Here is a 26,336-nt window from a genome sequence, read left to right as displayed (position 1 = left end):
GTATATTAGCCTACAAAATCTCCTTTGACCTACTTTGCAACCCATGAGAATAGGAATTATCATTCTCACTTTATAGATGAGAATATTGAGGTTAGAGTAAGAAAGAAACTTCACAAGGCTATAAAGCTAGTTAACCAATGCCTTTGACTACATCTACAAAACATCTTTATTTTTATTGATGTCTTTTGTTTTTATATCATTTAGTTACAAACATATCTTTATCCTTCCCAGTGAGTCATTTCATATAGTAAAGACTTTTAAAGAGAGGGAAAAAATCAGTTCAATAAAAGCAAACAACATATTGACTAATTTTCCATTATATGCAATATTGTACATCCATAGTCACCTCACCTGTAATGAATTTTTTAGGACCAATATAGATAATTATGACTACACAGAATTCAGGTTTCTTTTTTTTTCCATTTTCCTTGTTGTATAGTATATATTGGACAGCTGGTTACAAAGGGTATTTAGCTCTGGGCCTAGAAGTAAGACGACTTATTTTATATGGACCCACACTTAAAACCATATACCAAGATAAAATCAAAATGGGTCCATGATTTAGGCATAAAGAACGAGATCATAAATAAATTAGAGGAACAGAGGATAATCTACCTCTCAGACCTGAGGAGGAGGAAGGAATTTATGAAGGAGAACTAGAGATCATTATTGATCACAAAATAGAAGATTTTTATTACATCAAATTAAAAAGCTTTTGTACAAACAAAACTAATGCAAACAAGATTAGAAGGGAAGTAACAAATTGGGAAAATATTTTTACAGTTAAAGGTTCTGATAAAGGCCTCATTTCCAAAATCTATAAAGAACTGACCCCAATTTATAAGAAATCAAACCATTCTCCAATTGATAAATGGTCAAAGGATATGAACAGACAATTTTCAGATGATGAAATTGAAACTATATCCACTCATATGAGTGTTCCAAATTACTACTGATCAGAGAAATGCAAAATTAAGACAACTCTGAGAAGATAATGATGAATGTTGGAGGGGATGTGGGAAAACTGGGACACTGATGCATTGTTGGTGGAGTTGTGAAAGAATCCAGCCATTCTGAAGAGCAATTTGGAACTATGCCCAAAAGTTATCAAACTGTGCATACCCTTTGATCCAGCAGTGCTACTACTGGGCTTATATCCCAAAGAAATACTAAAGATGAGAAAGGGACCTGTATGTGACAAAATGTTTGTGGCAGCTCTTTTCATAGTGGCTAGAAACTGGAAAATGAATGCATGTCCATCAATTGGAGAATGGTTGGGTAAATTATGATATATGAAGGTTATGGAATATTATTGCTCTATAAGAAATGGCCAGGAGGATGAATACAGAGAGGCTTGGGGAGACTTACATCAACTGATGCTGAGTGAAATGAGTAGAACCAGGAGATCACTATACACTTCAACAACAATATTGTATGAAGATATATTCTGATTGAAGTGAATATCTTCAACATAAAGAAGATCCAACTCACTTCCAGTTGATCAATGATGGACAGAAACAGCTACACCCAGAGAAGGAACACTGGGAAGTGAATGTAAACTGTTTGCACTACTGTCTTTCTACCCAGGTTACTTATACCTTTGGAATCCAATTCTTACCATGCAACAAGAAAATTGGATTTACACACATATATTGTATCCAGGTTATATGGTAACACATGTAAAATGTATGGGATTGCCTGTCATCTAGGGGAGGGAGTAGAAGGAGGGAGGGAAAAATTTGGAAAAGTGAATACAAGGGATAATGTTGTAAAAAAAAATTACTCATGCATATGTACTGTCAAAAAATTATAATTATAAAATTAATTAAAAAAAAGACTTATTTTCCTGAGTTCAAATCCAACCTCAGACATTTACTAGCTGTGTAGCCCTGGACAAGTCACTTAACCCTATTTACCAAAAAACTCCAAATGGAGTCACAAAGAATTTGACATAACTGAAATGATAAAACAACAAATTGTGTATATTATTTTCCTATGAATCCATTTTCTCCAAGTTCACTACTTTTTCCACTATGCTTAAATTATTTTCAGATATTTACAAACTTTCTTATTATCCTATGTAACATTTGAGTGTTTATAAGAAATGCTTCATAATCACCAATTGTCCCAACTAAAATCTTACCTTCTACATGGAGCTTTTCCCAATCCCTCCTAATTCTAATGTCTTTCCTGTTAATTATTTTCTATTTATTCTATATATAACTTGTGCATTTGTTTGCTTTTTGTTTTTCTTATTAGATTCTGAGCTTGAGAACAGAAACTGTTTTTTGCCTTTCTTTGTATCATCTGATCTTAGCACAATGTTTGGCACATAGTATGGGGTCTAATAAATTAACTGTCTATTGTTAATTAAAGTATAACTATGTGGCAATGTGAGATAAGTAGATTTAAAAACTCTCCTGAAGTCCTAGAGTTAATTAATGGCAAAAAAAATTCTACCAGACTTGGAATTAGGGCTTTATTTGTTTTGCCTTTTCCTTTTGTCTCTTAATTTCTATCCAAGTTAATGTTTTTCCTTTCAGAAAGATTATAGGCTATGCACATCTCAGACTGTTTTTATTGTCACAAAGATTTCTTTTGGCTTAAGAGTTCCCTTACCCTAAAGGGAAGCTAGAAGTGGAAGTCTATTAGTATTTATCTCTTTAATCTTATGTAGCCAAATATTATTAAAATATTAAAAGTTACACCATTAAAGCATTTTAATCCTTTGACATAAATTGCATCTTTGAGGATTCAGACTATTTAGTATCTTATGCAATTTCTGGGTCATACTCTTAAACATCAATTACAATTGTACTACACATGTTCAGAAATGCCCAAGTTTAAAAAAAAAAAATAGTATGCAGAAGCAGTGAATAAAGATAGATTGCTACCAGTGACTCAAAACCATAATGACTTTCACCAATCAGCAAAGAAAATTGTGGGAATTTTTTATTTATTTTTTTTGCTATGAATGCTGGTCAAGTGAAGTATGTATGAAGTACAGGGAAAAGGGAAGCTTTCTACTTTTGTCCCTCGGCCCCTTTTCTTGATCAGAGACTCTAGGATTCTCCCTATCAGATATCAGTAAACCTTTAGAGACAGAAGTGTCCCCATTTAAGAGATAGCAAACTGTTGATGGGGGTTGTAAGAAAAACTAACTCTCTAATATAACTTCATTTTGTAGTCACTTTTACACTTTCATTTGTTAATTCATCTCATATTTACTGACACATACTCCCAGCATGATTCCATGCTAGAGACTGCTGCTAACAGCTAAAAAATAATTCATGAAAAACTAAATGAAATTTGCATTGCTTTCAACATTTGCAATGAAACCATGTTACCTTATTAAAAACAATACAACTTATCTAGAGAACTAGAAACAACAAAGATCAGTTTCCTCTGATCTATTTTTACAGGTTACTTAGTTTAGTTGTTTAAACAAAACAACAACAAAAAACTTTCTTCAAGATTCTGCCTCAGAACTGTGCCTCCTGTTTTCACTGATTTCAAGGCATTTTATGATTTCCTTCTTTAGGGAAACCGCCCTGCTGTTAAAGAATCCCTGACATTTTCTAGGCCATCCAACCCTATACCCAATAAACCCCATCATTTTCAAGCACATCAGGCTCTATCAGAGAATGTCATTCTGAGAAATAAGGCACTACCACATGTGATGCTACAAACAGATGGTCAATTTTCGAAGTAGCAGAATACTGGAACATAGTAACATGCATTAGAGCTTTACAGAAAGTAAATCTTTGAAGATTAAGATTCTTTTAGCATGCCATGGGAACTTGGAGGTCATGCTTCTAAACATCAAATTACCACTGTACCCAACGGATTCAGAAACCAATGAAAAGCAGTGGAGTGCTAGAAAAAATAGTGGCTTACAGGTTATGTCCTTGCCTCTATCATGAACTACCTCCTTTAACATCCGGGGCCAAAACTGGCGTATTGCAGATACGGAGATGTCAATGCCAGACCAAAGCTTAATCAGAATAGTTGGGATGGTCGTCATCACCTCTGGGACGCGACTCAGACACCACGTGAGTCTCAAATTTCCCTCTAGATGTCTTACTGCTACTTCAGATCAAGTGCATCCCAAACAGGAGTCAGCCCCGTTTGGTACTAAGCGGCTCCCACATGCAAAGCAGTGTGAGGCAAGAACAGGGCAGGCCCACTCCCACGGAGCCTGGTGGAGGCAGTGAAGGCCGCTGTGCCCCAATTATGGAAAGAGCAGGCCGCGCACAGCCAGGGGAGCAAAGGTCCGAGCTGATCCTGGGAATGAGCGGCCGGAGCTCTGGTTTCCCTCTCCTCGGCTGACCGCTTGTTCCTGTAGGCGGGGCTGTTTCCCGTGGTCAGGCTTGGCCGTGAGAGTCCTCTTCCCCACTTGCCATCCGGCCTCGCGGCCGGTGGGCGCCTGCCTTCCCCCAGGGAGGGGTTCACCCCCTTCCGTTCGGCTGCCCCCGCGTGTGAGCTGGCTCCTGGTCTCCGGTGACTGCCCTCCAAGGCACCCTGCGTATCCACATCAGTCTGATAAAACCATTATTTACCACGTCATCCCCTCGGAGCCAGCAAGGCAAAGCTGGCCGAGTCCCATCTGCCTAGGGCTTCTCAACTTTAAAAAAGGACATAAACTTTATTGAAAATAGCTGTTAAACCTTCTAAATGCTCTCATTTTATTTGTAATGTCTATGATACTAAAGTTAGAAAGGAAAATTATTTCTTAAAACTAACTAAACAAAGAACTTCCAAGCCCAGTTCAATAAGCATTTTATTAGAGACCAATTATATACAATATACAAAGACAAAAAGAAAAACAGTTCTTGTCCTCAAAAAGCTTACATTCCATCGGAAGAAATACAACATGAAAACAGATAAAAAATATAGACCATAATTGGAGGAGGAGAAAGGCAGCATGAACAGTGGTACAAGCTTGATTAAGTCTGAAGCAAAAAGGAATTTTCCCTAAATAATTAATGATGAGATCATAGGTACATCAAAAGATCAACATACATCTTATGATTTTTCATGTGTGGGTCTGTGCGCAAGAGTGAGAACAAATTCTGGCCATTTTTGGCCATTTCTGGCCAAAGGGAACAATTCTGGCCATTTTTAAATGTCTAAAAATATGAGGCACTTGGGGAAAAAACTTTTTGAAAGGTACATGGTCCAAGATTTGCATCAATGAAAGTAATTTCCACACAGAGAAATCTTATAACAAAAGCACTGGTACTTGACACATTGATATATGGTCAGTGATACAACTATTAATATACAAAGTATATAGTAACAGAATTTAATTCTAAGAAATACTACCTTTTTTTAAGCTTTCAATTCTTAAATAATTTCTTTACAATATAATATATAAATCAATGCCATGACTGTTTGAAGGAGCCCAGAGATAAGAGGTATTACTTGAACTTGGGGTATGTACTGACTTATGGATGGGTTCATATACATGCCAAATATTTGTAACAGCCAGAAAGCAGGACTTTTAAAAATAAATTTTTGTGAATGTTTCTAGTGATATAGGCAAATGGTATGCCATAAATAAAAACACAACAAAACTGATCAAATATTTAATAACATTCTATAAATTTCCAAACTATGCTAACATGGAACAGTTTGATCATGAGAAATAACATTTCTCTTGCATAACATTTTATTATTTTACAATTTCAAGAAATCAAAACTCAAAACCATCACTGCTAAAGAGTACTATGCACATAAACTTGTGTACATATCACTGAAATAGCTTAAGTCAGAGGCAAAAGTTTTATTTGACATGATTTACTTACATGACAAAACCGTACTCCTTTCATTCTTTTATAACAGACTTCAATTTGTTGCTGTTATATGATGGTGATTGGGACTCAAATTTCCCTACTTAAGAAAAACACTTAGAATTGACTACTAGGATAGTACATTTTACATGATAAAAAGTATTATAAGGATTTTACAATGCAATATAAAAATATAAATAATATTTTTAAAAATCTAAATTAGATTTCTTGGACAATTTATTTCACCCTTTAGATGAAGTAGAGAATGTCACAGCTATGAGAAGAAAAATATCATGCATAGAGAATAAAACAATTCTTTTTTCAACATAAATTGGCTTCTTGTTGAAGAAAAAATTCTGTTTTGGCTGTAATGTCTTTGTTGTCACTGGGTTCTGTCTGGTATAAGGTATGTAAAGCAGGCATTTCTGGTAGTTGGATGCCTGAAGAAGACTTCACTTCACAATAGCTAACAGCATAGCCTTCAACTACATCTTCTTTGGAGATCTGGTTTAAGCCTGATTCATAGATGCTGGCTTGCTTCCATGAGTGTGTCTTCCCGAAGGTGGTATGCAGGAACTCTTTCATTCTTTGGTTTTCTTTGGCAGTAGATTCCCAAACCACTTCAAGTTCACCTTCTACCTCTCTACAAGAAACAAACAAAAAAAAAGTTAAGTTTTAAATAGCCTCCCTCATCTGCGTCCTTTGTGGGGCAATCTGTCAACAGAAATTTTTCCTTGAGAGGAACAATATTTTTTAAAATAAATTTTTATTGATGTTTTTATATTACTAGAGTTTCCCCAAATTTTCTTCTCTCCCTCCCCAAACAGTATTTTCCTCATGGGGTTAAGTGACTTGCCCAGGGTCACTAGGAAGTGTTGTGTCTGAGGTCAGCTTTGAATTAAGGACCTCCTGACTTCAGGGCTGATGCTGTATCCACTGAGCCACTAGCTGCCCCTAACAAATAGTATTTTTAAGTCAAAACAAAACAAAACAACACAACAACAATAAACAAAAACAAAAAGAAACCCAACTGATCAGAATATTAGAAAAGTTTAAAACTATTTGCCTTTAGCATCCCTTGTGGACTTCCCACTTCTGCACAGGGCACAGTGGGGAGCCATTTTCTTATACCTCTTCTTTTGACTCTGCTTGCTCTTTAAACTCTGTGACATTGTGGCTTTTTAATTTATGCTATTGCATTCACTGTCTGTACCATTTTCTTGGCTTTGTTAATTATTACATCAGTTCACACAGATTAAAGGCATTAGGGAAGGCAGCAGTCACAGGCTAAGCGGTAGCCAGAGAAAAGGACCAGAGGTGAAAGACAGTCTTGTTCACAGTCAGGAGGCCATTGCCACTGAATCAAGGAGTACTTGTTGGAGAGAGATGTTTCAGAAGACGGGAAAAATAGAAAAAAATGAAGAGTTTCAAATGTATTTGCTCCTGCAGAAAACAGAGCCCCTGGAGCTTCTTGAGCAGAGAGATGACATGATTGTACCTGTGTTTCAGGAAAAATCACTTGAGTGGCAGAATGGATATAGGTATGGCTGGGAGAGAGACTTAAGGCCAGCAAACCTACTAGCAAGCTCCTGCTGTAACCAAGGGGTGCACCTGAGGAAAGGCAGCCTCCAGGGGAGAGGGGGAGGCCAGATGACATTGGGAAGTTGTTTCTCAGTGTAAACCCATCTTTGCTAAAAACCAACCTTTGTTAAATTCCTTTTGGAAGAGCCCCTTGAGAAATTGTTCCTCAGTGTAATAAACCCATTTTTGCCAAAAAACCACCGAATTCTTTTGCAAAAATCTTGTGACAAGGCCTGGGTATCTCTCACCCCTCATTTCTCACACCTCAACATGGGAAGCACTCCTTTCACTGAGCTATGACAAGTCTGCTGCGAGCATGAGACAAGAGTGTTAATGGGGGAAACCCTGAAACTGTCATACTTGATTTTTGGGGTGAGCCCTGAAACTCTCCTCTTAGAGGGACTCACCCTTGGGGCAGTTAAGTGGTTTCATTAAGATTGGCCCAGGACCACTCCCTACTTAGCTGTAACTTGAGTGGCCTCATTTAGCTGGAGATCTGAACCTGATATTTCTATTGAGTAGCTGCACTTCTATTGAGCTGAAAATTAGTCCAAGACCACTCTTACTTAGTTTGAACTTAAGTGGTCTTATTCAATTGGAAATCTAGCCCTGGGGGCAGTGACAACATTGAAGGAATCTTATTCAATTGAAACTTCAGTCTCAGATTTCCTATTAAAAACACAATTTTAAACTCATAACTTGCAGAATATCCAAAGCAGGATTATGCCTTGTCAAGGAACCTCTCTCCTTGGCACTTCCTTTTTTGCCACTAATATTTTGGGTTCATGAATTCTTTCATGTTGAACCTGTGTCAACCAGAAGAGGGGATTCTCACAATTCAAAACTCTGCACTGCCAGTAATCGCATCAGTATAATGGGGAAGATAAAAAAGAAAAAACAGCAGCACTAAATCTTTTTCTTGCCAGAGAGTTTCAGTTTCCTTTGAGGCCAGTTAGAACTCTCTGCACTTAACTTTCTGAAAATGGATCTGTTATTTCATTAGGAAACTTTTAATAATGAATCCCTTCCCTATACAAAGGAGTAGCTGCTTGGCAGCTTCAGTTGCCTTCCGCAATAAGATTATATGATGATGAGGCAGCTAGGTGGAGCAGTGGATGGAGCACCAGCCCTGAAGTCAGGAGGACCCGAGTTCAAATATGGTCTCAGACACTTAGCACTTCCTAGCTGTGTGACCCTGGGCAAGTCACTTAACCCCAGCCTCAGAAAAAGAAAAAAAAAAATTAAGATTATATGATGATCAATTCTGATGGACTTGGCTCTCTTCAACAATGAGATGATTCAAACCAGTTCCAATTGTTCACTGATGAAGAGAGCCATCTACACCCAGAGAGAGAACCATGGGAAACAGAGTATGGATCACACATAGCATTTCCACTCTTCCATTCTTTCTATTGTTATTTGCTTGCATTTTGTTTTCTTTCTTCAGGTTTTTTCCCCCCCTTCTAGATCTGATTTTCCTCGTGCAGCAAGATATCTGTATAAATATGTATACATATTGGATTTAACATATTTTAACTTATTTGACATGTATTGGTCTACCTGCCATTTAGGGAAGGAGGTAGGGGAAAAGAGGGAAAAATTTGGAACAGAAGGTTTTGCAAGAGTCAATGTTAAAAAGTTGCCTATGCAAATGTTTTGTAAATAAAAAGCTTTAATTAAAAAAAAAAAAGTTACCTTGGAGGACCAGAAGTATAGATGATCCCCAACAGCATCAAGGAGCTAAGTGAGCTGCCTTGGATCCCAGAGGCAGTAGGCCTTAGTGTCAGTACTTGAACTCAGGACTTTCTAAGTCTGGAGCCAGTCCTCTCTCCACTATGTCACACCCTACCTGTCCTAAGGGAAATACCCTGTAGTCATTATTTAAATATTTAGGAAAATACAATGGCTCTTCGGTTCACTGCTGCTGGGGATGGAGGTGAGGGAGCATTAGACTGTCAAGAGTTTATCCACTAAGTGACTTCAGAAAGCCTGTAAGTTCTTTCAAAGACAAGTAATGAGCACACCTTGATTTATTGATCCCATTTTATGTGGTATTAATAAAATGCTCTAAAGAAACAGACTCTCAAGAATTCTCATAATAAGAGGCAGCTAGGTGGCACAGTGGATAGAGCACCAGCCCTAAAGTCAGGAGGAACCGAGTTCAAATTTGACCTCAAACACTTAACACTTGTGAACCTGGGCAAGTCACTTAACCTCAAATGCCTCAGCAAAAAAAAAAAGAAAAGAAAAGAAAAGAAAAAAGAATTCTCATAATAGTCCAGAGACTGTCGAGAGTTATCAGCCTCATTATTCCAAAGATTACAACACTCAGACCTAAAATAAGCAAAAGGTATCACTTCATATCCCCACAGCACTTCATTCCCCCACATATGGAACAACTTTCTCTAATACCAAATTCCTTATCATTTGTCTTAGTTGAGCTTTTTATGCAGATGTGTTCAGAGTTAAAAAAAAACAAAACAAAAAAAAAAAAAACAGAATAAAACTGACCTGGCAAAAAAGTTAGAACTAAGCTGTTTAAGCACATTATAGCTAGAAATTCACTTCAGGTCAATATTTTAGCTCATTCAAAAAAACCAAGAAAACCCAAACCCCACAAACAAAAACCAAAAAAACTACCTCAAAGATTTAATCCATATATGCTACATAATTGTAGAATGTTCTGAGCAAGAAATTAACTTTATTTCTAGGCACAGACTTTTCAGCCAGTAGAAGGTTCATAATTTAGGCAGTGTGCTCCTCAACAGTTGATAATACTTTTCTTTGTGATTCTTATTCAAATTTTGGGATTAAATAAATTTCTAAAGTTATTAAAATATATGCTAAACACCTAAGAGTCATTTATTTTCTGAAAAGAAAGTAGTGATAATTTTGCAAGTGTTTTGTTATAAATTATGTAGCACAATATACCATGACCTAGAGAAATCACAATGAGGAAATGAAGCTATGATTTTAGACATACAAAAGAATAAACAAATCATTTTATCTCACAGCTAGATTAACAATTTAAATTAAGTGTTTTCAGTTAAGGAATTATTTCAATATTTGAAGAATGTAGTAGCTGGCTCCCTGGACCTGGAGTCAAGACTACCCAAGTTAAAAAAAAAAAAAAAACTTTCTAAGGTCCTTACTAGTTGTATTTTTCTACCTCAGTTTCTTTATTTGTAAGTGCTATGCCACAGTTTTCTTTAATTATTCAACCTCAGTTTCCCCGAATTGTTCTATTTCAGTTTCCCTGAATTGTTCTGCCTCAATCTTTTTGATGGCATCCCCTTTCCTGACCATTAAGAATGATATAATTAGGGCTGGGAGCTCTGACCACTAGCATTCCATAGAGCCATAAACTATAAATGGTTTATCTCAGATACCTACATGAGACCCTCTGAACCAGACATCCTGGCTCCTGGTCTTCCCAACTTAGTAGAATTAATGATACTTTCTCACCCCCAATCTGTCAGAACTGAATTTATGGTCACTGAAATTTCCCACTCACCAGTACTCAACCCTCTCCCACCCTCCCCTTTGTTTCCCTTATTGCTGAAGCCCTATAAGAATCCCCAGAATCCTTAGCTCACTGCTGGATGCTTTGAGACACAAGTCCAATTCAGTCACTAGGGGAAACATGGATCCTGTTTTGCCCCCAGCCCAATCTCTCCTTCTAAATAAAATATTAAAAATTCTCTAATCTCTATCTTGCCTCAGTTTCTCTGGAACTATAAAAGAGATAATAATAGCTCCCAACCCTCTGAGTATCAAATGCAATGTATATATAAACTCCTTGGCAAATCTTAAAACACTATATAAATATGAGCTATTATTATTATATTATTGAATTTTGCTTAAAGACTATGTGCAAGAACATATATTTAAAATTCGTCAGAGAATCATAGAATTTCAGACTGAAATATCATCTTGAAAACTCTGAGAGTTATCATATCTGTTACTTAACCAAAGTAACAGATGATAAAAGAATAAGTACATCTACAGAAAACAAACAATTTCTGAGCATGAACTGAAAGATGTCTTAAGTTTCACAACAAGGGGATAACTATTTAACCATGATTTCCAAATGCAAGTCAATTGGAGTGAAAATGTGGGAAAATAATAGTGTAGAATACATAGGGCATAATTCACTGGCAACTACTTTCTTCTGCTGCTCTGTGATACATGTTTCTTTCAAAATCTTAAATTTTCAAGACCTTCCTTGTGACATAATTTTTGAGTTATGAATTGGCTTTTCTATGGCCAAGCACAATTATATTTTGTAAATGTTTTTGTAATAATATTGGAAGATTTCATTTTCAATTATGCATTATATATTCTGAGAGCTTGGCTTGGAAAAGGCATATAAACAGTAAACAGAGACCAGGAAAAGAGAAAATACACATTTATATATGAATAACGTATAGGCAAAGAAAAACCATTGCTCAAAATTAATGTATACAATTACCACAAATAGCTTTATTGATACATGCAAATTTTTCAACAATCTATAGCTAATGAAGCACATTCACATTTTAAGCAATGATTATTTTCTTTATTCACTTTATGCTTTTTAAAAAGTTTATTTTCAAAGAAATGACTATGTTAAAAGCTTTTCAAATGTACTAATTTTTTTTTTCCCCTGAAGAATGTTATTGGGAGCCTTTTCCTCCTCAAAATCTCCCATTAAGCAACCAGACTTCAACCTCTTTTTGTGCTCACTCACTTTCTTTACTAAAAAAAGACTTCATTTGTACAGAAAGCAGGCTTGGCAGCAATTCTCAGCACTTTGTGGATTGACAGAGCCTCTTTGGTTTTCCTCCCCAAAGAATCTTAAGAAAAATATTTTGAATATATGCAATATTTTTTAGACAGACAGAACAGTGGGGTCTTCATAGGAATACAATTTCTGACTGTCAAATTAAAAGATCTTTCTGAGTATACAGTCATAGTTCATTTCCAGCATTTTTCACAATATTTCATATACTATATCTTCTACCCAAACTGGACAGCTGGCTTCCTTATGTCATCCCACTTTGTTCTATTTCCCATCTGAATTGAGGTAAAACATCTCTCATCCACTCTATTCTCTATTTCCTTTTGTTCAGATCCTTCCCTGCCTTAAAAATAGAGCACAAACAGTACTTCTTTAATAAAATCTTTCTTGATACTATCAGTTAAAAGTGATGTCTCTCTACCCACATCTCTCTACCCACAAAAGGTAATTGTATGTGTGTGTGTGTATAAATACCTATGTAAAATTATAAAAGCAAAAAACGGGAAATTAAGGGAAAATCTATTGTTTGCAGAACAGTTGAACTAGTTATGGCATATATGAATATAGTAGAATGATGTTATGTGATAAGAAAAAAGGAAAGGCTAGTTATACCATACCTAAAACTATATTATAAAGCAGCAGTCATCCTAAAGAAGAACTAGAGATTAATGATCACAAAATAGAAAATTTTGATTATATCAAATTAAAAAGCTTTTATGCAAATAAAAATAATGCAGACAAGATAAGAAGGGAAGCAATAAACTGGGAAAACATTTTTACAGCCAAAGGCTCTGATAAAGGTCTCATTTCCAAAATATATAGAGAACTGACTCTAATTTATAAGAAATCAAGCCATTCTCCAATTGATATATGGTCAGAGGATATAAACAGACAATTTTCAGATGAAGAAATAGAAACTATTTTTACTCATATGAAAAAATGCTCTAAGTCATTATTAATCAGAGAAATGCAAATTAGGACAACTCTGAGATATCACTACACACCTGTCAGATTGGCTAGGATGACAGGAAAAGATAATGCTGAATGTTGGAGAGTGTGTGGGAAAACTGGGGCACTGATACATTGTTGGTGGAATTGTGAATGCATCCAACCATTCTGGAGAGCAATTTGGAATTATGCTCAAAAAGTTATCAAACTGTACATACCCTTTGATCTAGCAGTGTTACTACTGGACTTATATCCCAAAGAAATACTAAAGATGGGAAAGGGACCCACATGTGCAAAAATGTTTGTGGCAGCCCTTTTTGTAGTAGCTAGAACCCGGAAATTGAATGGATGCCCATCAATTGGAGAATGACTGAATAAGTTATGGTATATGAATGTTATGGAATATTATTGTTCTGTAAGAAATGACCAGCAGGATGATTTCAGAAAGACCTGGAGAGACTTACATGAATTGATGCTGAATGAAATGAGCAGAACCAGGAGGAGATCATTATATACTTCAACAAGAATACTATATGACGGTTTATTCTGATGGGCATGACTCTCTTCAACAATGAGATAAACCAAATCAGTTCCATTTGTTCGAAAATGAAGAGAACCAGCTATACCCAACGAAAGAACTATGGGAAATGAGTATGAACCACAACATTGCATTTCTACTCCCTCTGTTTTTGTCCACTTGCATTTTTTATTTCCTTCTCAGGTTATTTTTACCTTATTTCTAAGTTCAATTTTTCTTGTGCAGCAAAATAACTGCATGAATATGTATACATATATTGTATTTAACATATACTTTAACATATTTAACATGTTTTGGTCTACCTGCCATCTAGGGGAGGTGGTGGGGGGAAGGAGGGGAAAAATTGGAACAAAAGGTTTTTCAAGAGTCAGTGCTGAAAAATTACCCATGCATATATCATGTAAATAAAAAGCTATAATAAAAAAAAAAAAGAAAAGAAAGCAGCAGTCATCAAAACCATTTGGTACTGGCTAAGAAATAGACTAATTGATCACTGGAATAGGTTAGGTTCATAGGACAAAATAGTCAATGACTATAGTAATCTAGTATTTGATAAACTCAAAGACCCTAGCTTCTGGGATAAGAACTCATCTTTTGATAAAAATTGATGGGAAAATTGAAAAATAATGTGGCTAAAACTAGGTATTGACTAACACCTAACACCCTGAAATAGGTTTATGATTTAGGCATAGTGATACTCTAAGTAAATTAGAAGAACAAAGGATAGTCTACCTCTCAGATCTGTGGAAGGAATTTATTTCTTTATTAAGAAGAAATAGTATGAAATGCAAAATGGGTAATTTTTATTATATTAAATTTAAAACAAAACCAATGCAGACAAGATTAGAAGGGAAGCAGAAAACTAGGAAAAAAAGTTACGGTATATGAATGTTATATTATTGTTCTGTAAGAAACAAATCAGCTGGATGATTTCAGAAAGGTCGGCAGAAACCTACATGAACTGATGCTAAGTAAAGTGAATATATATTGTGAATATTGCCTTCTCTCAAATCATACAGCCCCTACTCTCTTCCAGCATCTCATGATCTCACACATCTAGATTATTTTAATATGCCTTCCTGCTTCAATTTTCATCCCATTCCAATCCATCCTCTACTCAGCTGCCTAAGTGATTTTCCTAAGGTATAACTCTAATCATGCTGCCCCTTTAGTAAACTCCAATGATTCATTATTCCCTATAGCATCAAATATAAAATCCTCTATTTATCATTTAAAATGTTTCACATCCTGGAAGCCTCTTGCAGTTTCACTCATACATTTTACTCCCTTCTGTGCACTCTGGATCCAGTAACATGGTCATTCCTGCTATTTGTCACACAAGACATTCCATCTCCCAAGTGTTTATTTTTTAAATGAGTTACTCCCATAGCTGGAATGTACTGTTTCCTCATCTCTGATTTTCTGACTTTCTTCAAAGCTCAGTTGAATGTCATTTCTCTCAATAGAATGAGATTCAGGGGGCAGCTAGGTGGCGCAGTAGATGGGGCACCAGCTCTGAAGTCAGGATGATCTAAGTTCAAATCTGGTTTCAAGACACTTAACACTTCCTAGTTGTGTGACCCTGGGCAAGTCACTTAACCCCAATTGCCTCAGGGGAAAAAATTGAAAAATAGAATGAGATTCATTAATGGCATAGACTGTGTTTTTACCCTTTTTGTATCCTTGTGGTTGGCACTCTTGTCTGGCATAATTTAAGTGCCTAATAATGCTTTTTTTTTTTTTTTTTTTTTTGAGGCTGGGGTTAAGTGACTTGCCCAGGGTCACACAGCTAGGAAGTATTAAGTGTCTGAGTCCAGATTTGAACTCGGGTCCTCCTGAATTCAAGGCTGGTGCTCTATCCACTGCGCCACCTAGCTGCCCCCCCTAATAATGCTTTTTGACTGACTGTTGACAGTTAAGAATAGAGGTTAGAATTTCTGCTAATTATCAAAACTGTTGTATTTGACAATCTATAGCATGTATCTAATTCATGTTAACCTGTAGATCATAAGATCACAGATTTAGACCTAAATGGAGGTCATGGAGTCCAACAGCCTCATTTTACAGACCTAGAAAATTTCTGAAACAAGTTTTGATTGATTCCAAGCCTACCATTCTATCCAATCTGCAACTTAGGTAGTTATCCCATGAAGCCAGGTTTAATTAACAATTATCTAACTGGCAATTTTCTCTGAACAAAGATATTCTTGAACTGATACTTTCTAAAAGTTATCATAATTTTTTTTTTTTACCTATTTAAAGTTTCTGACCAAAGAGGAGTTTCCTAATTACATACTTCCTTCTTTAGAATTGAATATTCATTAACATGGTGCAATGCACAAATACAAGCTTGATTTGTTGCTTGATGTTCACTGTGTCCTTTTTCATCTTTTTTTCAAGAGATTTTAGCAGCAATTGCTTGAAATTTTGAAAACATTGGGTTTTTCCATTTGAGCCATTTAACCAAATACATGTTCTTAGTTTGCATGAAAAAAAAAAAAACTGTCTCCTGTTTAATTTTTACAGCCATGCTTTTAAGTATCATCATAAGTTATTGATGATTTCTAGTCTGCTTTATTTTGCCCTACCATCTTTTCTACGGCTTAATATGCTTCAGTTTTTCCTAGAGGTTTTCATTTCATCTTGGAGAAATCTCAAAGATTTCTTTGAGAACACTCTTTAAATACCGGTCTCTTGAGTTTAAATATTTATTTGCCTAGGTTCCTATTCTGCTTCTCTAGCATGACCTTTGATAGAACAGTTGTTAGAAAATCATCTTAGGCATACTTTATCTGCACTTTGATAAGTCCTTCTGAACTTTTTAGTTCCATTTTCATATGATTTTTCATTAGAGCTACTCAGAGTATGTAGTATCAATCACCTAATTGTGAAGAATCGTCATCTATCCACCCCATAGTTTATATATGGAATTACTGATATTTATCTTTTCTTTCCACAATTACTTTCATAAACAATTTGGGAGTAGGAGTATCCAGACCTGTCTATTATTAGTAGAGGAACTTTGAGGCTGTCATGGTACTGTTTCTTTGTAATTTGAGAAATTTGAAATTTGGTTAGGACTCAGAAACCCTAACTTGTTCATCTTTTTTCCCTGGTACCTAATTCATACCTAATCATACCTTAAAGGTATGATTAAATAGATAAGGGAAGAAGGAAATGATTCTTTCTGCTAAATTCATTTTCTCATATTCGCTATCTCCTGAGGTATTAAATGTTAATTGCAAGAATATAAGGTTGTGGCCAAGTATCAGGGATTGTGGCCAAGTACCTAGTCTAGTAGGAGGAGATTCTTAATAAGTGTTTGGTGATTTGAACTGAAATTGTGGGATTAATGCCCTAGGAAACTATACCTCCAATTTTAGATGTTCAAAAAGTAGTTTTAAAGAAAAGTAGCTTTAAAGAACATTTAATAGGTATGACCTGAAGATTCCACAAGGGAGAAAGAGTAGAAGAGAACCAGAAAAGAGCAGTGTCACAAAATTATAAAGAAGAGAAAGTATCCAAGAGAAGGAGGGAATTGATAGTCAAAGGCTTAAAAGAGATCAAGAAGAAAGAAGACTGGGGAAAAAAAAAACCAAACTATTATATCTGACATCGGAGAGAACAGTTTCAGTTGAATGATGAGGTTAGAAGTCAGAGAGCAAAAGGTGGAAGAAGCAAGTGAGAAGAGAGGTTATAGAGACAATTACTGTATACAGCTTTCTCAAAGAGTTTGGTTGAAAAGATAATGTTGAAAGACAGCTTGTTGGGATGGTAGGATGTGAATTGTTTTTGAATGATGAGGAAATGCAAGTTTGTTTACAGGCAGGAGAGAAAGAACCAACAGTGATAGTGTAAAGAACCAAGAAACTAGATAGAAGAAATGAGGTATGATGGTATCAAGGCAGGGAGAAAGGGCACCTCTTCATGTGAGACAAGGATAGAAAAAATAGTGAAGAAAAACATTTGAGTGCCGTGAGATGAGGAAGAATGAAAAACGAGATCTTAGTGAATGGTCTCATTTTTTCAATGAAATATGAGGCAAGGTCCTTTGCTGATATAAAGGAAATAATGCCATCGGAGGCTTGAGGAGAGATGAAAAGGTTGGAATACCCCCTGTGAGGAGAGACAACTGATTAGAACAGTGTAAAAGAGCTATTTTGTTGCCATGAGCACTTAGTTGAGATTATGTACCATAAATTTGTAGTGGGCTGTTTCACGACTTTCTTAAACTTTATTAGGCAGTAGCATATGTTTAGGAACAAAAGTGGCAGATGATGGCAGTAATTCAAAGTTGGACTTTGGCGAAGTATGCCTGGAAAAACAACAATATGACAAGGGTTTAAACGTATATAGGAAAAATGCAGAGTTGAATTGATGCACCAAGGATTTAGGTAAAGAAGGAAAGTATGGCCAGTGCATCAGTGGTGGTCTGGCTTATCAGAAGGACACCAGATTTGTGAGTACCAAAAGATGAAAGAAAGGAGGGAGAAAAGAAAAGGTTTAAGATGAAATAGGGTTCATTAATTATGGACTAAACATTCCAGAGAGCACAGAGGAAGATGTAAAAAGATCTGGAGTAAGACATTTTGGGGAAGCATTGAGAGAGATGGAAATGAAGGTGTAGAAAAAACTGAGGATGGGGAATGGGTTTTTTTACTTCAGCAGCCAGAGACTCAGAAGGAGTGGGAGTTTGCTAACCACTGAAGAATAAGTCAAAGTAGAGTATCAGTGATTAGAGACAGGCCAACAGAAAGCAGAAAATGATGAGACTTTTCATGATCCTCCCTCAAGATCCAATCTTGTAGCTGGTGTTAATGTCTTTTCTTGCCAGATGCCTGTTTCACAGTGGGCAAAACCAAGTTGATGTATGTATTAGCCTTGTTTCCAAACTCTCCCTCCCTCCACATATCTGATCAGTTGCCAAAACTTTCCATTTCTATCATAAGAGTTTAGACTTCTTCTAAGAAGTATTTCCTGATCCACTCAATTTTTAATGTCTTCCCTTTCAAATTACCTTGTATTTAACTACTTTGTATATATTTGTCTAATGTGAAATTTGTATGTTAACTACTTTACATTTCTATTTTTAATCACTGTCTTTATGCTATGTATAAATTAAAATATATTTGCTGTCCCTCTCCAGTAGAATACCAACTCCTTGAAAGTGAGGATTATTTCATTCTTTGCATATTTGATGATTAAGGATTGACTGAAGGGGAAGTGTCTTTAAGAATAATAGGAACTGGGGAAGGCTTCTTAGAGATGACATGACATTTGTAATGGGCTTCAAAAGATGGGTTAGTGCAATAGAATGGATATTGTTTAAAGAGTCAGAGAGTCTATATTCAGATTCTGCCTCTTATGCTTACTGCTCTGATTGAGGACAAATCCCTTAACTTCCATCTGTAAAAAGAGGAAGTTGGACAACATGGTTCCTAGGACACTTTCAACTTTATATTTACGATACATATTTCCAAAATGATGGTACCTGACTCCATGGAGTGGTGGAAAGTTGAAAGAAAAAACAAAACAAAATAAAGTCTACAATGCTAGTCATTTAATCAATTTTATCTTCTCTAAGAAATGTGGTTCATTCATTAGAAATGGTTTTGTGCTCAAAATGCATTTCAAAAATCATGAAGGTTCGAAGCAGTATTTTTTTCAACTTTTTGTTGTGTTTTAATTATTTTGTTAAATATTCTCATATTATATTTTAATCTGGACCATGATCCACAGATCTTATGTTGACAATCAATCAATCAACCTTTATTAAAGTGTTAGAATGTTACAGAAACTATGCTAAGCACTAGATACATAAAAGGTGACCGAAGATAGTACCTGAATTTAATATACTAAAAATTTAATGGCCACTTCTGGATTAGAAGAATTCTGAACTCTAAATTTATGATTCTATGATTAATTTTTGTCATACCGGCTCTATTTGGTACTTTGAAGAAGTATTTTAAAGTTTTATAATTATATCTAAGTAGTAACAGTACCTAATCACAAATATTTTAAATAGTACCTGATACTTTAAAAAGTATGTTATTATTTTAAAAGTCATTGCTCTAGTTCTATATGTAAATTTGAAATATAGCCCCTTCTTGGAGTCTTCAAGTTTTATTCTTGTTTTGATGTTCCAGAGGATGAATTACTTCTCAAAAAAAAAAATCACAAAATTATTCTTTAATCAATTCCTGAAATCCAAGAGAAAGTTTTTAAATCTCATATTCTAATGTGCAAAATCCTATATAATCTCTGGAAATATTAAAACAAAACAAAATAAAAACAATCCTACTTTAATCAGCTCAAAAGTTGACCCATAGCTTACAGGATAAAATGCAAATTCCTTAGCATGGCCTTCTTGGCCTTTCATAGTGTGACTTCATCTACCTTTGCAGCATTACTTCACAGTTCTGTTTTTAGCACACTTTAGTTTTTACCCAGAGGAGGCTTACTTGAAGTTCCATGATTCATCTTGTCTTCTCCCTGTTTCTGCATTCACACAGACGTGCTAACCTCCAACAATACCTACTGAACTCCTTTTCATAATTTTAGACCCAGATTGAATGTTATTATTTCTACACCCCGATCTCTAGTCACCTTGACTAAACACTTCCCTTCTCAAATCTCCTGAGATTTCCTAACTTGGTTTACAATTGTCAAGGCATACATCCTACTGTCCTATGAGATTATCAACTCCATAAAGGTAAGGACTGTGTTACTTTTCATCTTTGCACACTCAATGCCTACAATGACTCTCTGAACACAGAGAGCACTTAGTAAATTCTTAAATAAAGTCTTAAGTAGTAGGATGTAAGAAAATCCAAAACCTTTGTGTGAGGGGAAGATCAAGTCACCGTTTACCAAGCATAAAGTTAATTTCCCATTTCCAAAAAGTTTCATCTAGCTGGTTGTCCCCCCACAATAATGTTAATCATTAAAATGTTTCAAAAATCTAGCTACAAGTCAAGCTCTTCCATGAAGCAGAAGATGGCTTGCTAACTGATCAGATTTATCTTTAAATAATGCTGAGAAAAGGTATGATGAGAGAGGAGTTGAGATGTATATTCATATATTCATACTCTTTTAGATATGACCAAACTTGGGACTAAGCTGTAGTACTTGGTTGCACAGATCTGAGAATGGATATTAAAAAGAAATAGTGACAGTGGTTCATGCCTTGGGAAAGTCAGTACCCTAGGCAACTCTGAAAGAATATAAAATTTAATTCTGTATTGATAGAGGGAGTCTTTTACAGAAGCTGAAATTACACATTCATTACACATCATAGGTGTAAAAGGCTGAAACTCTGAAAAAAGTGTACTTGAATCAGATAACCAAGCACTTAAGGCTAATTATCTATTCGTTGTGAGACAATGACTATTAGCATATGTTTGGATAAATGGCTCTTCTCACCATTGGTGCTAGCTCAATGTTTGATATTAAGATAATTATAGGCAAGGATTAGAGGGTGGGATGAGATAGGTGAGATTTCACTTGGCAATAGGAGGAGGAAGAGAAAGGTGGAGATTCTGGACTCCAAAACTGAGAAGAAATCTTGGGCAAAACTCTTGGCAGTTTGCCTGCTTCTTTCACTCCTCCCCCTAAAGACCAAGGACTTTAATTTATCCTGACTGTGGTTGATCCTGAGGCCTCCAGGGATCTAGGTCCAAACCAAAAAAAGTACGATGTCATTAGGATGAGGATATCATCTCCTCACTCATTCTACTTGGGTAAGTTGAGTTCAGATGAATTGGTTTTTGTCTGTACAATTTCAATAACATATAATAATAAATATTTATATTTCCATTTTGTTTTCTTCACAAGGAACCTCTGAGGTATCTAACAGTACTATTAGAATAACCAAGTTCAGGATTTTCCTTAATTTTAGCTAGTAGATATAAAATATTGTCATACTTTTTTGAACAGACCACTTCCCTCCCCCTCCCACTCTACTCTTTAATATAATTATATAATTATAATTTTAAAAGTACAATAAATTAAACTCTAATGTATTATGACAAAAGCTGAAGTATTTTCTTTTTTAAAAAAAGACTTGTCCTTCATTTCTAACATTACTTACCACGGGATACATTATTTAAATTTGTTTTCCGATGACAACTCTTTTTTTCTGGGTAGCAAATCTTTATAATCACAGTATAACTCAAAACCAAAAGGATGGTTACCAAGCCCCATGATTGTGACTCATTCTCTTAACTAACTTTTCTAACTCCTTTTTTCTTAACAATGGGGACCAAAATAAAAACAGGAAAAATTTTACAATGACAGAGCTTACTAAATACAGGACAGTCTTTTTTTTTTAAGTTTATGGGAGATTATTAAAACAATTTTATAGAGACTGAATTATTGATTGATCTGTTTTAGGAGACAGCAATTAGAGCCAGAAAAATCTGCAGCCACTGATTAAAAAAAAAGTTTTTGGAGATGAATATGAGTTCTATAACCTTGGAAACTATATTTAATTTTCAAATTATCTTTGCAATATAAAGCTGTTTACCTAATCAATAAATAAGGAATTACTTTTAGGAAAAAAGCTTTATGGTTACTTTTTTGCTTTAGTCTAAATGGAAAAACCAAGAGATGTTAGCGACTTAGATAATCCCTAAAGAACAGCAATCAAAGAGTCAAATAGGATGAAAAAATTGAAGTCAGTGAATTTTCTGTCATCTGTACACATTGATATCACGGAATAAACCAGTAATACTCCCAATTCAAGCATGATCAGTTCCAATACAGACACTGGGAAAGAAGCTGCTTAATGTAAAATGTGAGTAATATGAGAAGGCTGTCAGGTTCATTTTGACAAACCATCCAACTTTCCCTAGACAGTTTTCATCTTTAATTTATTTAGTAGATAATTTTGCAACTGTAACTTCATCATCTTTCACGATTTCAAAAGGACAAAGATATAAATGAGACCCTATCCATCAGAGAAGACAGGAAGAAGTCTGTTATACAAATAGCTCCGAATGGCTGGAAAAGCAACAAGAGCTCTCTGAAGATGTCTATCAAGCAAAGACAATTTAATGCAATAGATTACGTGTTAAAGATGTATACACAAAAGAGAAGTCAAATATATGAAAATTTTTGTCTTTCACTGGACATAAAACATAAGGACTTTTTTTTAGGAACACTTATTTCTACCTCTGATAGTTTAAGAATCAACTGACTAATTAGTACTTCACTAAATGAGGTGATTAAAAAAGACAAAGAGTTTAAATAATGCCCATGTGGGGAAAGCCAAAGTTCTTCTTTGACTCCATAGCCACAGAGCACATCCTAAGACTTATTCAGCTGTTGCATAAGACACAACTGTTAGTCTTTTTTCTCAAGAATATCCCATCTTTCCAAATACATGCAAAAATAGCTTTCAACATTTATTTCTGCGAGACTTTGCATTCCAAACTTCCTCTCCTTCCCACTCCCTGTCTTCAAGACATCAAGCAATCCAATACATGCACAATACCACGAAACACATTTTCATAATTTATCAGGTCATGCAAGAAAAATCAGACCAAAATAGGGGGAAAAAACACAAGAAAGAAAAAGCAAGCAAGCAAACAAACAGAAAAAGGTGAAAACACTATGCCTTGATCCTAGCTTAGTTTTCTCTCTGAGTACTGATGGCATCTTCCATCCCAAGATGTTTGGAATTGTCTTGGATCACTGTATTGCTGAGAAGAGCTAAGCCTATCACAGATGATCATCACATAATCTTCTTGCTGCTATGGACAATGATCTCCTGGTCCTGCTCACTTTACTTAGCATCAGTTCATGTAAGTCACTTCAGGCTTCTCTGAAATCATCCTTCTGACATTTCTTATAGAACAATAATATTCCATAACTTATTCAGCCATTCTCCAAATGATGGGCATCTACTCAGTTTATTACATAAAGAGCTGCTACAAATGTTTTTGCACAAGTGGGTCCTTTCCCCTCTTTTTGGATCTGAGAGTCTATTCTTGAAGAATGTTCTCTCCTCTGAAGCACTTTGGATATGCTGCCTTTTACTATGATATCTTTATGTGTATGTCCTATTTCCCTAACTAGATTGACTGTGATTCCTTTGAGGGTAGACACCTTTCAATTCCTAGGGGCCAGAATGTAATAGTGAATGTGTTCAAATAGCTGATGAAGAAGAAAATAAATATAGATACATCAGTGCAAATGTAACTCCAGAGGACTCAAAAGAAAGAAGACTCAAAGCACATGACCTTTTGAAGGTGGGTTAAGGTCAACTGTCTTTGAGGTTTCAGTTTATGACACTTCTGGGTTGCTTAATCATCAGATTCCCAATGAAATCATTCTATGCACAGGAGAAGGTAGATTATTAAATCAACTCAGAAATTTCCTTCCTGACACCATATAATTGTTGCACAAAGACAAAGATTTAAGTGTAAGTTTTTATTCAGCTAATTAAAAAATGCTGCTTGATAATTTCCAGAAACTTTTAAAAGATCTTGCTGATTAGGAAAAGTACTGACTGTTTAGAGTTCAGAGTATTCCCTCCTGTGAGTGCAGTTACCACAGATGCAAATGGATTTGTACTCTGATTTTAAGTTTCTATAAATTTACAAACAATTCTCTTATAATAGGTAGTATGATTTGCAAAATGATTGCTCAATTAGCTCTCTCAGAATTATTCTTTGGTGGCAAGTGAAATGGGTCATTAAAGCTTAAACCAGAGAAAGGGTTGCTTCAAGGAATTATTTCTGTTTACCGGGTATGTCCCGATTGATTATCAAAACTTATCTAGAGCTGCTTCTGAACTGTTTTTGTTTTCTATTTGTGCCTGAGCTTCTGATAATCTACATTAGTAATTAATGCAATAACTTGGCAGTGTCAATTTCTTAAACCAAAAATGGATCAAATTAACCCTGGTCAGAAAACTTGTTAATCCAAATGATTTTAGTTCTTACTTGTCTGAAAATTCAGATGAAGTGACTATACTAGTTTTCAGTAGAAGAGGTTATTATATTAACAGGTTTTTCCAATGATCTCCTGACATGCTATACCTTCCAAATGTGTGACCTGGATTTTTCTATCAAGTTACTTTTTTTGTCTCTATTTTGAAACACTTTACTATTTTTTAAAGAACTGCCATCTCTCAGCTGCTCTCTTAAAGGATTATATTACCTTGGGAAATGGGGGAGGGAAGTGAGCAGAGAGGTTTTTCAGTTCGTGCAAACCTTAAAAAGCACCAAAGCTGCCCGATGGGAGGCTCCTGGCAAGCAGGGAGTGCAGCAGCTGTTCTTATGCTGACCATCCCCCACCCACTACCCCAGAACACTCAGCTCCTCTGGAGGGAGCATCAACCTACCTTTTCTGTTGTTGCACTTCTTCCAGAGCATCCTGCTTATCTTGCAGCAACTGCTGGAGGTGCTTCATCTCTCGCTGGTACTGATAAATCTTCTCAGCAAAGTCTTCCTCTTGCTTGGTCATTTTGTGATTGAAGTCTCCCAGTTTCACAGCGGCTTTCTTTTTATACATCTGGGAAAGTGAATGGCCATGGAGAAAGTGAGTGTAGTAGCATGGAAGATCACTTTCAAAGTCATGGTTTTCTTCTGTGAAGGCTTTTTATCTATAGTTCATCCATGCTGATATCAAGATTCAATTAGGTAGGTTTGCATTTTTTAATATTGATTAGAATGGCTTTTAAGTAAGTTATGTGGAATATATATCCTCCTCTCCAAAAGAAAAAAATTGTTATAACAGATTTATTTTTTAAAAACAAAAAGATTGAACAGAACATCAAAAAAAAAAAAAAAGAAAAGAAAAAAGAAATGTTCAGTTTAAAAGAGAAAGAAAAAAACCATATCCCTATCTTTCATCCAAAAATCTAATTTGAATATAACCTTGATCCAAAAATGAAGGGACGAAATGCCCTATATATTTATATCTATATAAATATAGCCATACATTTGATATTATAATTATGCTATTATATGTCATTACATATATAATAAATATATATGAATCCACTTTCATTCATTCTTATAACTAGCATGGGACAAACAATAGAGGAACAAATTTGACTTTAATTTCAAATAAATACTAGTAAGCTCTGGTTTATCTATATCAAAACTGAGTTATTTTCAAAATGAAAAAATCTTTTCTGGGAGGAAAAAAAGCTATTTAAAATAAATAGGTCATAGGGAAACCTGTTACAAAAGGGTAATTTTCATAACTTATCCATATAGTAATTTGACGGGAAAGATGGATTTTGATATTACATGACTATTACTTCAAAGCATATTTTAATAAAATAAAAAGTAATTATTTTTTTTGAAAACAAATGAAACTTCCTCTCTATTATTTCTTTAAAAGAGGGCAAAAGATGTGACTGGTATTTTATTTAATAAACAAAATCTTAAAAAGTGAACTCAATAGTATGAAGCTATCAGATGTTTTACTTTTAAATGAAAAAGTGAACTTTTGCTACACACGCTTTTATGAGTCTTTAATTACATTACTAAAGGCTCAAATAATCATTTTTCTTTTAAAAAATTAATTTATTTTTAATACACACTGCTTTAGGAATCATGTTGGAAGAGAGGGGGAAAAAAACAGAAAAAAAGAAGTGAATATAGCATGTTTTAATTTACATTCAATCTCCATAGTTTTTTTCTGGATACAGATGGCATTTTCTGTCCCAAGTCTATTGAGATTG

At 35.2% G+C, this 26,336-nt stretch overlaps 2 protein-coding genes across 2 annotated transcripts in view; both read right to left on the bottom strand.

Moving 5' to 3' along the window:
* Positions 1-4,203, bottom strand: part of SLC7A9 (solute carrier family 7 member 9) — a 56,766-nt gene extending 52,563 nt beyond the window's left edge. Inside the window, exons 1-2 of the mRNA XM_074293235.1 lie at positions 3,898-4,203; positions 1,369-1,541 (exon numbers count right to left, since the gene is read on the bottom strand). The gene's annotated coding sequence lies outside the window, so the exon portion shown is untranslated. The remainder of the gene's footprint in view (positions 1-1,368; positions 1,542-3,897) is intronic.
* Positions 4,204-6,010: 1,807 nt separating this feature from the next.
* CEP89 (centrosomal protein 89) overlaps positions 6,011-26,336 on the bottom strand; it is a 131,718-nt gene continuing 111,392 nt past the window's right edge. The window contains exons 17-18 of the mRNA XM_074293233.1: positions 24,987-25,156; positions 6,011-6,435 (exon numbers count right to left, since the gene is read on the bottom strand). Of these exons, the coding sequence (XP_074149334.1) occupies positions 6,114-6,435; positions 24,987-25,156 (492 nt within the window). The 3' untranslated portion in view covers positions 6,011-6,113. The remainder of the gene's footprint in view (positions 6,436-24,986; positions 25,157-26,336) is intronic.

The sequence above is a fragment of the Sminthopsis crassicaudata genome, chromosome 2 (genome assembly GCF_048593235.1).
Source record: "Sminthopsis crassicaudata isolate SCR6 chromosome 2, ASM4859323v1, whole genome shotgun sequence".
In the NCBI taxonomy this organism is placed as follows: Eukaryota; Metazoa; Chordata; class Mammalia; order Dasyuromorphia; family Dasyuridae; genus Sminthopsis; species Sminthopsis crassicaudata.
The sequence above is the reverse complement of the archived record's forward strand: the minus strand, read 5'-3'. Positions and strand labels throughout refer to the sequence as shown.